This window comes from Thermobia domestica, chromosome 12 (assembly GCF_964235325.1).
Source record: "Thermobia domestica chromosome 12, izTheDome1.hap1.1, whole genome shotgun sequence".
Classification (NCBI taxonomy): Eukaryota; Metazoa; Arthropoda; class Insecta; order Zygentoma; family Lepismatidae; genus Thermobia; species Thermobia domestica.
In genome coordinates this window covers 59,365,931-59,383,776 of record NC_137465.1, presented here as the reverse complement: position 1 = coordinate 59,383,776, position 17,846 = coordinate 59,365,931, and the positions used below count along the sequence as shown (strand labels likewise).

Here is a 17,846-nt window from a genome sequence, read left to right as displayed (position 1 = left end):
ATTTGTCAAACTGTTCGTTAAGTAAGTTTTCACTCTTTTCAGGGCACTCATTGAATGTTTTCAAAAAACTGAAGTTAATGGAATGCTCAATACTATATTTAGCAGCTTTGTTGTTTCCAGATATACGCTTTGAAGTTGATTACTGAGAATATATTTGAAGTATTCGGGAAGAGAAATGTGTTCGTTACTATCAGAATATAAGTTGATAAGTTCATTCTTAAGCTGATCTGAGAAAAAAAAGTCATATATCAGAGGAAAGGTGGATATCAAGTCATTCAGTTTGTCGTATGGAAGAGTTTGTTGGTCCATACTAAATTTTCTATAATTTATTAGTTCTACAATGACCAAATTTTTGTATTTTTCAAATATTTCATCTGCACAATTATTGAGCGAAGAATCTAATATAAAAAAAATAGAGTATGTTTGTGTGTTTGTCTGTCTTTGTGCCTGTGTGCGGCCTGGGGATCAGATGATTGAACCGAGTTACCAAAATTTGGTCACAGGTACCTTGCTCTAGGCCCCAGACCAAGATGAAGCGTTTTTTTAAAAAAGAAATCGAATCAGGGTGTCTCAGGGAGGGGGCGTTTATGGGGACATGTAAAAGTACATGTTACTCTCGCGGAAAACATAAATGTGATAGAATTGCAAATACATCTAAATTGTTCGTTAGGGAGATCTTTTTATTATTTTTCTGATGTTGGAGACACTAGGGACAAAATATGTATACTATGTTCTTCAAGGGTACGTTATAACAATTTAACAATAACAATTTAACTTAACAGAAAGGCCAATGACTTTGATATTTTATTCCTGAACTTTGTGAAAGACAACGCTTCACCTTCTGCTATTTCAGCTAAGAACAAAATATTGCCAATTCAAAATTGATTGATTGAATTTAAGATGAATTAGAAATAAAGCTTATAAACATTCGATAGATCATTTTTGACTTTTGAGATATGTACTATAAGATATAGGAAATAAAACATCGTTATCGGAGCGAGTAACAGCTCTCCATACAAAAAGTACACACGTAGACAAATAGTAAAAATTAAATGCTTTTTCAAATATCATATAAGCAGTGCAAGTAAAAAACAATATAATTTTCAAACATCAAAATATTGGAGAGATTTTAAATGTGTGTTTAATTTGTACTGTTTCGTTTTGTTTCCAGGAGGATGTTAGCTCCAAGAAGAAGTTTATATCAACCCTCGAAGTACACACAATTACTTCTGGAGTCATCAAATGTACAGCCTGTAATAATCATGGATGTGGATATGATTCAAACCTATTTCTTGTGACTGGTAACGTTATATACATACATTTATACATACACAACATAAATAAGTAGTACGTTAAGTGCGGCACTGAGGCCCAACCTAACACACATATACAATCTTTGAAATTAGTAACCAATAACAGTAAACTAGTCATGTCCACAGTCCACATATCGCAGAAATCTATGATAGGGACTTTTGAAAAATACATTTTTGGAGCACTTAAATTCTATGAAACGCGATTATTCTAAGGTATAAAATGTGATGAACCTCAATTACCAAGTGCGATAAAGCAATTAGCTAGTTCTTTAAAAAGTTACCTGAGGCAATTTTTGAAATTCCATCTGAAAGGTAAATTTAAAAATCTTACAATTACTCGTATCATGTTTAGAACCGTTAATCCCATTATACAAGGTCATAATTTTCCATCAAATGTTGAATCAAACTTATCTTTGATAGGCATTTGATCAAAAATGGTCAAATAAAAAACAGTTTTTTTCCATTTGTTTATATTTGTTCCTTCAATTCTTACAATTGTTAGTAGGCATAGAGTGCAAGTGTTACTTGTTTTGGGTAGTTATTTAAAAAGGAAGCTGTTTAAATCGTAAATCTTAAAATAAACGAGCAATTGGAAATATGAACCGTGCGTGTGAAATGTGAACACTCACCAACCTGTACAGTCTGGCCTTGGAAACCTAGCTTCAGTCACAATTTTTTCCCCAAGGTTCCTTTGCGTTTTTATTTATTGTAATATTCTTTAAGTTTACAGTTATACAATACAGAATGCTGCTTGTACGCATTAATAAACTTCCCGTGTCCACGTTTAGCGCCACCGAACAATGAATTTAGTTTCTTTTTTTGATGTAATGTTTGAATAAAAATAGAACATGTTGTATTTTAGAATATTTGTATCAAATGTTGTAGCCAACTCTAAAGTTGAATACAACCTGGTATTGTACACGTTCAAATTCCACTTTGCTGAAACATTTGATACAATATTTGATTATGTTTAACCGCTTTAGAGATGAAAAGGAAGAAATTTAGTATTTGGAAATTATATTTCTTCAAAGAATATGAATATAGTAGGTCTATACTTACATCTTCAATATGGATAACACAGGGTGCAACGGTAAAAAGGGGCTTTGAGATTTGTCCGCAGTAACAACTTGGGTTTGATAGCTTCATAAAGTTTTATTTTGTTTAGTATTGACCAAAATAAATCGTGATTTTTAAGCTCGCTCGATTATGTCTTATTATCGCGCGTTCATTGTAAAAACCAATTTATATCTAATTTACTCACAAATGTTAATTGGTTGCTGGATAAAATTATAACAAGCTTCAGTTTTAGCACAGATTTATGAAGAATGTGATGTAACAACTAACTTACGCACACTAATGACGGAATGTCCCATGAACTTCATGACCCTTGGCCTGGAAGCAGTGAGACCCATTACTCGACATACCAGTGAGCCGTGACCCGGACAAACCAGGTGTGAATCAGCTACTGAATACTGGACAAATCAGATGTGAATCAGGATCTTGCTCTACGGATATAAGTTCTTCTATACGATGAGTTTTATGCGCTCATCTTTGAGTGATTAGAAGCATTTTCACCTAAGCTGGATCGTCTATCAGCAAAATTTCAGGTACTGGACACCGAAAAATACACGGCAACTGGATCAATATTCTTCTCGTGTGACAGTTTGTGTGCGATAGCCAAGCGTAACGTCATATTTCATACTTTTTCGAAGGGGAGGGTGTCGCGGTAAGTAAATCCCAACCGTTACACACACGTAGTAAACACTTTTTCTTTCTGCTGGAACCACAAAAGATGTACTTAGAACAAAATGTGGTTCCAAGATGAGGCTGCAGTTAACACCACCAGACAGTTAACAAAGAACCTACGGGGATTGTTTCCTGATTTGATTTCCAATTTCAGAGATGTGCCTTGACCTGCTCAATATCTCGACCTCAGAACGTGCGGCTTCTTTCTGTAGGGTAGTTAAAGAACCCAGTTTATGTCGACAAACCACCTTGATTAGACCAACTGAAGACTGCTATTCATGGAGAAGTGATGCAGATCCCTCAGAACGCGAGCGAGGCAGCTTCATCTCTTAGCTTGAAAACTTCATTACCGAAGATGTATATCACCTTCCAAAACTGATGTTTTTTCCGTAACACAGATGGCATTCCTTTCCATACCTATTCAAACCAAAATATTGTATGTGTACTGTATAATTGTATGTGTACTGTCAGTGCCGGTCTGGCTAGGTCGGCTGCTCGGCAATCGCCGAGGGCCCGAAGGACCCGATAGCCTTTGGGAGGGCCCGGACGCATAGGAAAATAAATATTTAAAACTTAAAAAATAACTTAATTATCAGATGTTTAGAATACAAAAACAGAATTAACTACTAATAATTTTAAAACACAACAACATAGTTTAATGTAATGCTTGAAAACCATTTAAGTATCAGCCGGTATCAGACTTACACATAACAAGCTATAGCTTAAGGCGCCACTCGTAGGGGCCCACAAAATATTAAAAAAGTAAGTTGGATATAATGACATTTTTTCCTATCTAACTTTAATTTTCAGTTCACAGTTCATACGGTATCTTCTCTAATAACATTACCTAGATACAGTACCGAAAACTATTTATCTGTTATACTATTTCCCTTCGGACTTTATAGTTGCCGCACTTTCCTTTTTGATAGTTTTCATAGATTTATTGTTCCTTTCTCTTCGTATTTTCCACAGGTTTTCCAAAAATTCTCTAACATTAACATTGTATTAATTCCCGACAAAAACGAGTGAAATGGTTTACTAAACATTTTTTTAATACAACGTCTTATAGATATTACACTTTTTATTGATAGACAAGGGCTTGCTTACAGGGGCAATGAAGAAGCGTCATTCTCTGTCGGAAACGAGGGAAATCATGACAATTTTCTCGAATTAGTCTTACTTATTGCGGTATACGATGTCATATTGCGAACCCATGTAAATCAGTGTATTGAGAATATTAAGAAAAAAAGAGCTGCTGATTTGAAAAGAAAAAAAAGAAGGGAAAAAGAGATTGACACAAGTTGGAAGAGGATCTCTAATTTCTTTCCTGTCTAAAGCTTTCATAAATAAGATGATAAAAGTAACAGGATCCTTGGGGCAAAATATGATTATTAAGGATTTAAAAGACAGCATAATTTATAGTGTCATTACTCAAGATATAACAGTGATGGACCAAGTAGCCGTTTGTGTTCGTTATGTTCTACATGGTAAAATCTATGAAAGAATTCTTGATTTAACTATAGTAGAAGATACCTCTGGCGAAGCACTATTTGAACAATTACAATCATCACTTGAAAAATTAAATATACCTCTTTCAAATATGGTTGCATGCTCTTTTGATGGAGCCAGTAATATGAAAGGGTGCTACAATGGTCTTCAAGCACATTTGAAGAAGGTAAACCCAGAAATCATATACACTCATTGAATGGGACAAGTTCTCAATTTAGTTATACAGAACATTTATTCGGGCTTTGTGAAAGAATCCGCTTGTTTTTTAAGCAATTCATACAAGAGAATGATCGTGTGGGAGAAATTTACAAAAGAAACATCATTCTGGGTGGGCAAAGCTACATTGATTAAAAAAAATAGGTGCTACTAGGTGGTCGAGCAAACACAAAGCTCTATCATCCATAATAGATTTACATTATGATAATGTTGAATCTTCTAAATTCGTTACATTTTTGTCAGTATTGTTAGATAAGTATGTCAACAGGCAATTTCGATTGCAAAACAAAATTTACAGTGCGCTCCCTTCTAGGACAGTGGTGCAAATTCGAAAATTTGTTTCTAGCTGTAGTCATGCTAGACATATTTTCAGTTACTTCTCCTATGTCCGTCTTTCTCCAAAGCAAGTCTTTAGACTATGCAAAGGCCTGGCAGTCGGTAGATGCATTATTAGACGAAATTAGAAGAAAAAGAAGTGAAAATTTTTTTAAAAGATTGCATGACAGATGTAAATCCCTAGTTAAAGACATCAAAGCTTATTTTAGGAATGGGGGAAATTGATATAGAAGGTGATTTTCCAGAAAAAAGAATTCCCAAGGTGAAGAAAATGCCTTGTGAACAAGTTTCTGATGAGGCTGGAAATTTGTCACATGACCAGAAATACAAAGCACTATACTTTAACATTCTCGATTGTGCGAGTAAAATTATAGAAGAACGATTTATACCCAACAAGACTCTACTGCTTCATTGTTCCTGGTCAAACCCAAAAAGGTACGAGGATATAGTTGCAATGGATGTAGAAGATTTTCCAGATGATTGCTTGCAAACTGTTTCGCAATTAGCAAGCGTGAATATGAGTTGTTGTTAGAACTGAAACTTTGCAAGCCAGTATCGTAATTTGAGTGCAGATTTTAGTGACAAGTCTGAAGAACCAGGAGAGAAAGAAGTATGTAAATTTGTGAGAATTATAAGTAATGATGGTGATGGTGATTCAGATGAAAGTGTGACATCTGAAGAAGAATCTGCAGATAAAAAGAAAATGTCTGAAACTCAATGTGGTACTAAAAGGAAATGTTTCAGATGTCTCTCATGCGCATTTCCCATTCTCTATGAACTATCGTCACAGTCTGGATTATTTAATAATTTATATACTGTGTTTAAATATATAATGACCATTCCATCCACTCAGGTGACTTGTGAACGAGTTTTTTTTTTTCGAAATTGAAAATTGTAAAAAAAAAAAAAAAGACTCAGATATTCTTTAAGCGAGAACTTACTATCTCCTTTAATGTTGATGAATGTTGAGAGAGACTTGTTTATAAATTTGGACAAAAATAAAGTCATTGATGAAATTGCGGTGACAAGCGAAGTTTTGAAAAGAAAATTAATGTATTGATATGTTCCTGATACTTTGTAATTCCTGTATGTGTCTGAGTTCATTTTCAATTTTACAATTATGTGTTTTATGATATTGTAATCATTTATTAGTAGTAATCAACAATTTTCCTGTTTGTATTAATATAAATCTAGAATAAGCTTACTTTGTTAGTGCATACCAATATTTTCGTCTTTTTACAATTATGTGGTCATATAAATGTTGTAATACACGTTAAATATTTGTCATTAGTTCTCATAGAATAAAAAAAATGTTTATTACTATATGGGTTTCGCATAATTTTGCCATATTAAAACATTTCTCTTTATTTCACTCATAGCCTCATTATATCATATAGTACGATGCTGAACTGACGCCGAACGTATATCATGATTTATATCTACGTTATATTGCTTATATGTTTTACCTTGTCATTTATTGTAACATAGATAGATTTAAAATACTTCAGAAACTTTTTTTCATAAACAAACCTTTAATCATTGTTGTAAGTACCGAAGATACGCTGTGAAAAGTTACTCGATCAGGGGGCCCACAACCAACTTTAGCCGAGGGCCGATAATTGCTCCAGACCGGCACTGTGTACTGTTCATTTAAAAATAAACCTGCGCTGTCTATTCAGCGCCTCGTTCTGACCATGAATCTCCTTCACACTATGCATGTCTCCTTACTCACACAAGTAAAGGATAGGAGACTCACAAAGGAAGTGAATAGCTATGTATAGATGTTAGAGTGAGTTTGTTGCGAATTTGTACAAGTAACACGATATCAAGTGGAATTTTTTTCTGATAAGTCCATATCAGTCCGAGTACGCCCCATTGCGTCTCTTGAGGCCTTTGAAGTTGCCAGCATACAATACGTTTGCCATTCATATTTAAGCAAAGCGCCTGCAATGTCCGTCAACCCGCCATACGTAACTTCTTTACTAGTTGTCTAACACCGTAGTTTCGGCGTGCAACAATGTTAATCTTATGGCTCAAAACGGACCCTAAAAAGTTGAATAGAACAATAATGAATAGAACAATACGGTTTTTGAAAATTTGAATGAGAACTGGACAATCTATACAAAATTTGGAATCGACTATCGAAAACGGCACTTTCTAGCAGTTGTGGTCTTCGAGATCTCATTGTCGAAAGGATTGCGGACATACATATAAACTTAGCATTTTAATATATAGACTTGCTGAACTTGCGCTCTCTATACAGCGCATCACTCACATATGAGCATGAATCTCCTTGTCATTCCTCACATCTGTACATGTCCCTTTACAGACACAAGTGAAAGACGTCTTCATAAAAATCGGCAAGAGATACCGTAAAGGGGAGATTTTTTCGATTACTTTTTCAATATCTCGCACCGTTTGCAAGATTTGAACATACTTCCGGTTGGAGTTTTTAATCCATGTATGGGTCAATATATATGATTCGTGTTTTGTCCCAAAACCAGCAGGCTATCGATCATCTTCTGGCACACGGTGCACCTATTTATAAGAAGGGATTTAGGATTTTAGGATTTAGATTTCTGGGCTTTCGGCATATAAAGGCCATTTAGCCCGTCACGATTTGAGGGATGACGTCCCTCGGCGAGCACACATTCCGGGAAAAGGGAAGGAAGACAGGATTGGTGAAGCAAGGAAGCGGCCTGGGACCTGTAAGTTAGGTACCACCCGGCATTTGCCTGGTGTGAATGAGGAAAACCCAGGAAAACCTCATTCAGGGTGGATGGCCTAAAAAAGCGTTTTACACTTTTTCGACCGAGTGCCCCCACCGGGAATCGAATCCGGGACCGCTTGCACCGAAGCCTATTTATAAGAAAATTCATAGGGTAGAGCCTTCTAAAACTCCTGGGCCAGTGTCTTTTCGGTGCGAGAGATGTCAGACCTACAACTCTCATTTCACAAACAGCTGTCCAAATAACCGCGATGCGGATATTGTGGGAACCAACATGAAACCAGGTTGTGCCAAAATCAGCAACAACCTCCAAAATGTTCCACATGTGGTGAAATGCACCCCAAATACAGCTATCGCTGCAAGGCAAAGCCGCCGGCAGAACCCACTCGTCCGGACTTTATTGCACCCATTCGAAGTTCTGATAAAACTATACCTCCAGCTCAATCTATTCTGCATCCACTCAGTATCGAAGATTTTCTTCGTTACTTCTTTATAGTGCTTCAGAACGTGCTGCCATGATGTTAGTTCTTACAGGCCCATTCAGTTAACTTCTGTCTTCAGTAAGCTATTTAAAAAGATTCTCGTTAACAGACTACATATTCATCATAAAGAACACGATCTGTTACCAACACATCAAGCAGGGTTTAGGCCTGCCGTTTCTATTAGCTACCAACTGCTACGTCTCACGACTGTTTTCACCAATCAATACAATAAAGCCTTTCCATCACGTCTAGTCCTTATGGACTTAGAAAAAGCTTTTGATAAAGTATGGCACTATGCCTTGCTGCGGAAACTACAGTCACTCCGATTACCCACTTGCTACATTCGTCTCATTTACTATTTTTTAAGTAATCGAATAGCGTGTGTTTTAATAGGAAATGTCCTATCTAGACCTATTTTTCCGCACACAGGCGTACCTCAGGGATCTGCACTTAGTCCATTATTATGTATCTTATATGCCTCAGATATGCCTCGACCACCGCCTAATGTCTACATTTTCCAATATGCTGACGACACAGCATTTTTACTGCTTGGGAAAACTATAATTCAGATCAGCAGAAGCCTACAACTGACACTCGACAATTTTCTCATCTGGTGCAGGAAGTGGAAATTAACTGTCAATTCAGAGAAAACGCAAGCTCTTGTATTTCTTCCACCTAAAAGTGGAACTAAAGTACGCCGAAATCCTGCTAATCTTACTATATCAGTTGACGGAAATTTTCTTCGACCAAGCGCCTCTGCTACGTATCTAGGTGTGGTATTCGATTCCAAACTCATCTGGAAGAATCCCTTTCAAAAACTGGCGCAAAATGCATCCACTAGATTAAATTTTCTACGCCGCCTTACGGGCACAACTTGGGGACTAAGTGCGGATGTCTTACTAAAGACATGCAAAGTTTTTCTCCTACCTCTTCTCACTTTTGGTCATATTGCGTGGTGTCACGCTTCACCTAAACTCTGCAAGAAGTTAGCAGTTATGGAACGCCATGTTATTCGCCTGCCATATCGGATTCGCTTGCCATATCCAAATTACATGTCCTACGAACATATCGACTTTCCTTTCCAGCATTTCTATTTATAAACTACATCAATATGTTACCTATTTCCTATATACGCTTCATCAATTCATTCTTAGCAGGACGTCTGGCATACTTATCCATTAACAGCGCTCTTTCTCATTCGATCTTCTTACACTCTGGAGTTTCTCAAGGTTCGTCTTTGTCGCCACTGCTCTATGTCTTATACGTTGCCGATCTGAGATTACCAGACGACATCCAACTGTATCAGTTTACTGACGACACAGCTTTTCTTTCAACAGCCCATACTATTCAGCAAATTAATCGACTTATGCAACCTGCTATTGATAGATTTGTCAACTGGTGTAATGTATGGAGATTGAGTATTAACTCTGCGAAGATAGATTCAATTGTAATTTTACCACCAGGACGGCGCTTCAGAGTGTACCGAAACCCGATTTACTTCGTTTCCATGTAGAACATACACCAGTTCCGGTTCATTCGACTCTGACTTACCTTGGCATCGTCTTTGACAGTAAACTATCTTGGATCCTACATCTTAAGAAGGTTGTCGCTCAAGCCCAGAATAGACTCAACTTGCTTAAACGGCTAGTTGGTACAAGTTGGGACTTAAAACCATCTACGGTCCTCCATATCTACAAAGCCTTCATGAGAAGTACCTTAATTTTTGGTCATACGGCTTGGGTGTCTGCTTGTGACAAATATTATCAAAAGTTGTGTATCATGGAGAGACATGCCTTACGGCTAGCATATTGAATCAGGTTACCAAGTCCAACTAGGATCCTGTACGACCTTATTGATTTTCCGTCTTTACTCCCACATTTGGAACGACTGCGAATCCGCTACATTACTACACGTTTTGAGTTACACCATGAAATGCTACAGGACATCCTACTCTACGATTGAGACAACGATGCACCACCACGATACTTGGACTCTCCGCTGCAACATTATATGACACTGTATCACTTCCAGTTGAATCCTGCCAACAGAGACCCTGATGTATTTGTCATTTATCATCCACGTCATCTATCACCTCATGTTTATCCATCATACGCACAGTGATAACCAATTAATGATAACCAATCAATATGGGCCTCCCCTGTCTTCATCAGTCCCTGAGTGGCCCCAGGAACAGAAGATAACTTCATCTGTTTGCTAACAAAACCTAGTGATGTCGCGTTACATATTATGTTTTCTATTCGTTACTTGCATTCTTTCTGGTTTATTAGCCTTCATGCACATATATTATGATTGTTCTTTTCACTTATATACTCGTTTACGGCACATATCACTTTTTCTTATTTTCATTTATAATTCCTTAGATTTATATAACTGTTGATTGTATGTTTGAATTATTTAATAATTAATGAATAAAGACAAATCACTTAGACCCATTACAATATTATGACATCCAAAATATTATGCATCACTCCCCCGAAGAAAGGGCAAAACCCTTTAACCGGGAAAACGGCAAAAAAAGGCATTTTTATTGCTTTTGTAGCATTTTAATAGATAGATAGATAAACTCCTTTATATCTAGTTATATCTAATCCTGTATCTATCTATCTCTTTCTCTCTCTCTCTCTCTCTCTCTCTCTCTCTCTCTCTATATATATATATATATATATATATATATATATATATATATATATATATATATATATATATATATGGGGGATGTGTGTGTGTATGTATGTATAACTTGCGACTCGTTTGTAGCTTTTACACCATCTGCCAATATTTTATAGAGTACGAATACATGTTTTCAAATTTATACATATTTTGAAGGTATATTCTTATTACAGGAATTATATAGCTGTGATTAATTATTTATTAAAATAACTGCCATATTAAGTATCCACTTTACATATTTGAGCAAAAAGAATATATATTTCGTTTATATTAGATTAAAGATTATTGGGATAGATAAGTAACCCCATTTAAAAGGATAATCATTCTTTTTCCATAATGTTTCCAAAATAACGATTATTTAGGATCATTTCAAAAGCACAATAACGAATTAAGATTATTATTATGCTTCTAATTAGATAATAAAATTAAGTTAAACTTTTTTTTTGAAGTGCCAGCATTATATGGGAGAAAGTATGTTCTCTTTTTCAAAATGGTATGCCTGTTTTCTTGTTTCCAATATGTGAAAATTGAATACAACAGCAATTTTAACGGAGCTCTAAATGCTGTGTAATAGGTTTTCAGTCATGAACATTCTTAGACAAAACACAAAGGCAACTATATTATCTCATAGTATAGTCTCGGTGCTCAAAATAGACTTTAAAGTTAGGATTAACAAACCAAGTTTCGTTAATTATCCGAATTCGTATAGAGGACACAAAAGAGGACGAAGCGAGGAACATTGTCTACTGTAATAGTTGTGAAATTTGCTAGTATTGAGCATTGTAACTGATTCATATCTTTATTATTTTTTCTCTTTGCAGATGTAAAGGGAGGATTTGCTGTGTTAGCCAATGAAACTGAACCAACAGAAGGGGACAACATTATGATAACTTGTTTTGTATCAAAGTACAACTACTCTCGCCATTTGAATTGGACATGGAAACCAATTGGATATAAGTCAGAGATACTTTTAGTAAAAGCAGCAAGTACGTTCCACTATTTAATAAATAACCACAAGCGCTGTTCAGATTGTAATTTATTAAAGAAATGAGTTTCGTTTCAAATTTGAAACTGTTAGTGACGAAATAATTGTTAACACAAATAAATGTATGCCATTTTCCAATAAGCAGAACTTCCTAGTATAAAACCAAATTAGGTTATGTATAATAATTTCCAAGTTTGTTCTTTAGAGACAAATGATTATTGTTTGTGCGACTGCTCCATAATGATTCATCATGCTTTATACTTTGAGTCGTGTGAAACTTCATTGCTATAGGTATAAATGGATTAAAATTTGTTGCAATGTCACTTTTCCCATAATTGAACCTTCATACTAGATTTATTTACCTTGAAATTGTATTAGATACGTAATATGTACTGCGTTATTTATTCAGTTAAAACATTTGCAACCTTCAGTTACAGCTGAGGTAGTATATTTTTTGGTCCGAATACTTTTCAACCATACTGTATGACAATACTGTATATTATCATGTTTTACTGTATAACTCTTTACTTTAGGTACCAAATCCGTTTTTATTTTGTCCAAATAAAATTAATTTAGAAGTTTCAGAATAATTAAAAATATAGGTTCTCGGGAAACAATTTCTTTTATGTATATATTATTTTCTCCATAACTTTTTGTGTATGGGCATCTCATTTGGATAATTATAAAATATGCATTATTATTTCAAGGTAATTCATAGGTCAGTACTTGAACAGAATTTTCTGAATTTTTCCACCAATCCGATATTTGGTAGGACACTTTGGACCCCCTTCGTCCCGATGATATACCCATATCCTGCTAAAAATCTGATATGATCCGGTTTTTTAATTTTTATTCGTTTTGTAATGCCGCCGCGCGAAATTCCTGCGAGAAAATTGGCGCGTCACTACCTCGTCTTTGTTGTGCAACCATCGTGAAGTAAACAGCATATATCGACGCAGTAACAATTTTGATCAATTTCACAGTAAAACAGCTGAATATACAGGTAACAATAGCTTAAAACTCAAAATGAAGAATTTCGAAGCTTATGGAGTCCTGAATAACTGATTTTCATCCTTGAAACTAATAGGAAAATATAAACTACGGAATCTCCTGCTGTGATCGCCATGTTGGAAATTGAAATCATACCATGACAGGTTCATAGTGTCAGTGAAATCTGAATTTCAGTCTTGTGAGCATTATTAAGTAACATTTAGAGATTCAACACAGAATTTTCCCCGTTTCCATTCGTCATATAATTAGGTCCGATATCCTGCCCTTGATATAGTTGTGTAGTAGTAATTTAGGGAAAACATGGCGGTGTACTTAGTTTTCGTATTCCTGAAATTAAACATTAAAATGTCCGAGTAAACTTTAGTAGGGACTCCTATTTACTCTCATTTGGTCTAGCTTTCAAAACTCGGTATGGGTTGAATAAGAACCTGAAGATTCCCTTTCCTTCAGGTGATCTTTAATCTATCCCACTGTGATTATTTTCAGCAATATAATTTAGAAAATGGGTTTAGGGTGGTACAAGGACCACCTGGTCCTAATTATCACCCCTTTTTTCACATTAGAGCCGATTAAAACATGTGTCGATTTTCAGAAAAGTAAGGCACTGCCCTTAGATGTTACATCATGCCGTTGCAGGATGTCTGACATCCAGCAGTTTTCCGTATATCACATGCATATACTTATGTTACCTTCGTCAGCTATATGATAGGTCTATACGTCCATTTGTATGTGAGATTCTGACCGCCTACATTACTTCATACGGAAAGTACGTATAGATGGAACACTTATACAGAAGGTATTATAAAACGCGTTTTCAGTTATACGTCTGCTGTACGTTAAGTCCAAAACTACAGGAATTACGCATGTAACCTATCTTTTTAAGTAAGCCACGTATATTTTTTCAGAGTGCGTAGATTTTTAGTTTGTGTAGTAATATGTATTTATATGTGTGTAGAGATGAAGATGTAAGGTATGTGTGAGAACCAGTAACGTAGCTAAAAAAATTTTCACACACACAATATATATATATAATGTGTGTGTGTGTGTTCAAGATGAGTGTTTTCATCTTTGTTCATGATTTTACTCTTTTACAGTGAAAATGTAAGTCTTTAGTACCTCAAACAACTAGAATACATTAATACAATTGATTTCTAATATAAGTAGGTAGTTATTTAATCACTGCGTTTAAAGTATGTGTGGCTGGCTGATTTAAGTAGAAGCAGAAAGATACACTTTTACAGGTAAAGAAAATAACTTGTAAGTTCATGCCTCTACTTAAAAGAGGATCTTTCTATTCTTGTGGGCAGCAGCAAACTTATCAACAACTTCTTCAAGATTTAACGATTTAGCAGTTTTCTTCAATATAAAGTAACCCTAAGTTTTTCAACATATCATCAGTCATTGAATTGCATATGTCTTTAATCTTTTCAAACATGAGAATGACATTTCACATGTAGCACTAGAAACTGATATAGTCACAGAGATGATATCTAGCTTATAGGTTTCTAGAAATGCGTTTTTGTAGACGCAAAGATCAACGAAATTCATCAAGGAATCAATTTTGGCTTTCTCTCGTCTTCATACAACTTAATTGTGTTTTGGAAATTTTTGAGTTCACATTCGAATATTTCCACATCACTTTCACAATACTGGGTCATAGGCTCCACAATGTTGTAATTTAGAAAGTTTTCACTTTTTGAATGCAGAGTGGTGATTGATCTAATTGTTTTGCTACATGATCAAAAGCGTTTTTTCGTCTCGGTCATTGACTTTTCAATAGTAAGCGAAAAAAAATCTCTTAGAACATTATATATAGAAAATTCGTTTTCTACCTCCAATGAAGGAAGAGATTCATCCAAAATAAATTTGTGATATTTCGATGGCGAATGTCGAATTCGTTTCCACGAGGAACCCTTATAGTCTACCTGTTTCCGGCTCTGGAATTTCAAGACCATTTTCTTTGCATATCTCTAACATTCTTGACAAATTTGTTCGAATGTTGTTCGTTGAAAGTCATATTCTCCATACCTCATCTTCGACAACGTTGAACTAGTGAATCTACTAGAATGAAACCTTCCGACATGTCTGCATCTACTTAAGATAAGGTAAAGCTCAAAATTATAGCATCTCAGCAGTCCTCTCAAATTTTACCAGCCCGAAAACATTCCCTCTTGTACAGATCACACTAATTTGCCGATAAATATCACAAGTTCCAGATTTGTTTCAATACCGCATAATAATATACATAGTTGTTTATTAGATAAACTTTGTTAATAATAATAATAATAATAATAATAATAATAATAATAATAATAATAATAATAATAATAATAATAATAGTAATAATAAAGTAATGGACAAGAACAAATTTTCTTAAGAGACAAACGTCGCACAGAAACAGGAACTGAACTCTAAGAGGACACTGATTTGCCGTCCCAGCCCATTTTAAGTGTTAAGCCTTGATCTTGAAACTTAAGTTTCACTTTAAAGTAAACTGCCAATAATTAACATATATTCTTAATATTTCAGAAAAATGTCCCGATTTCACACTCTAAAAATATGGTAGTCTAATCAGTGACAAAAATAGATCTTTGGTGCCCAGGGCAAATTTAGCGATTAGCATCCCCTTCATCTACATCTACACCAATAAACACACAGATTAGTTTGCTGGCGCCCGGGGCAACTATCCCGGTTGCAGCATCTTGTTTTGATTTCTCCGTAATTCAATTATTTTTGGTTACTTTTACTCTTGAGCTCTGAAACTAAGTAATGAATATACCTTTATTCTATTAAAATGATGAAGTGAGCACTCTTTGAAGCAAAAAGTGGAAATGTGTTTTCTTTAGCTAATATCAAACAGTATTAGAACAGACATTTCAATCAGGACTCCTTGCAGCAAAAGAAGTATACATGGCCTTTTTTCTTTCTTTCGTTTGTTTACCTTTACTAGGTTTTAGAATTTGCGGTGAATTCAAATACAGAAACCTTCATACCCACACCGAATGGCCAAAGCTCAGCGATAGAACATCAGCTTAAGATTCGGAAGATTGTGTAATCGATCCCTCGTAGATAAATATTTCGACTGAAGAGATTACCAAGATTCTTTCTCGGTGTCACTAGGGAAATTTTTATGGCCCTATTGACTCATTCCTCTCATTTCTATCCTCTGAGTCTCGGATGTTTCAAAGCCTTAAAATAAATTCAAATGTAGTTGAAATAACGTAACGCTATTATCCTGTAGTCGATGCTAAATTAATATTGTTAGTTTTGAGATTAGATTTGAAGGAGGGGTATTAATTAGTATATCCTGTTGAAAATTGATACCACCACTGATTTACTGTTCTGCATATTTCCTACAATGTAATTTTCTCAGAAATGCTTAATTTTCTCAGAAATGCATATCTTGACGAAGAACAAATATAAACCTTGATAAAAAGGGATATTCATTGACTGAACTTACTGAATGGCATATATGTGGACCAATCCCACAAGCTCCTGATATTTGATTTGATTTTGAGTTTAACGTCCCTTTTCAGCAGCGAGGCTATATGAGATGTGGACCTACAGATTAACGTGGAATCCGAACCACATAAGCTCCCACCGGGAATCGAACCCGGGTCCCTGCACCAAAGGTGCGTACGCTAAACGCTTAGCCACGGAGGAGCTCAAGCTCCTAATATAACTCTGATTACTAAACATCAGATAACGGGATGATACAACCGGATGCCACTTTTACACAAAGTAGCATTACTGCCACGACCAAGTTGTATCATCTCGGTATCTTACTTGATGGTTAGTAATAAAGAGATTGTAGCACTGGCTATGTGATAAACTTTGGAATTTCTCTAGTAGTAGCACTTTTGGGATTAAGCTACAGTTACAATCGTTTAAAAGAAAATACTTCTGAACGATTTACTTATAAAGAATCACTGATTTTTGTTAGCGTCATTTCCCCAGCTTTAGTTAGTAGTATACGTTCACCAAGCACTGACTCAGTTTTCCTTGGAGATCGCTAGTATCGCTTGTTAACATCGTAGCAGAAGGTTTCTGCTGAGTTGCCAACGGCCAAGAGCGTTAGGAAACTAGACGTACTAGAGACAAGACCAAAAGGTAGTCGAGTAGAACCAATATCAGTAGCAAATAGTAGGTGTTGGTAGTATTCAGTATCTTAATTTTCTCGAACGATTGTGCTACGAACAACAGATTGAGAGAAATAATAAAAACTTCTGCTTCCTTCTTTTACTGTATATTAAACAAGACGTCTCTATATTGTTTGATAATAATAATAATAATAATAATAATAATAATAATAATAATAATAATAATAATAATAATAATAATAATACCAAATTATTTAATGGGTGATATGTATTTGTTGGAATTGTTCGACGGCTACAATTTCCGTGAGTAATTAAATTGATAAAGAAACTGACCTATCTTAAAAATTGTTATACGTTCTGTAGTCAAATAAACGAATAGCAAATAAAGTTAAACTTTGCTTATATTCTTAACTAGGATCGGTTATTCAGAACTCTACTCCCATCGTCGGAGATCGGAATTGTTACTATTTCACAACTTTAAATCTTTCTTTTTTTCTGCGAAAACTCAACTGGTTGATTTTCAGAATATATACATTTATAAATGAGTACAGTACAGAAGTATGAATCTTTTCACACAGCAATGTGCATGCTAGAAGTGTAAATTAGTAAATAACGCTAAATTTTGTTTGCATATATACTTTCAACAAGCAGTGTTGCTAGCAAGTCGGTACATAAAGTCGCTAATGACTCCAATTTTGGGTGAAAAGTCACCAAAAATTATTTGTGGCG

General features: G+C 35.2%; 1 protein-coding gene across 1 annotated transcript in view; it reads left to right on the top strand.

Annotated features, from left to right (window-relative positions):
* Positions 1 to 17,846, top strand: part of LOC145666471 (vascular endothelial growth factor receptor 1-like) — a 223,894-nt gene that overhangs the window by 70,778 nt on the left and 135,270 nt on the right. Inside the window, exons 5-6 of the mRNA XM_081733712.1 lie at positions 1,172 to 1,301; positions 11,843 to 12,007. Coding sequence (XP_081589838.1) covers positions 1,172 to 1,301; positions 11,843 to 12,007 — 295 coding nt within the window. The remainder of the gene's footprint in view (positions 1 to 1,171; positions 1,302 to 11,842; positions 12,008 to 17,846) is intronic.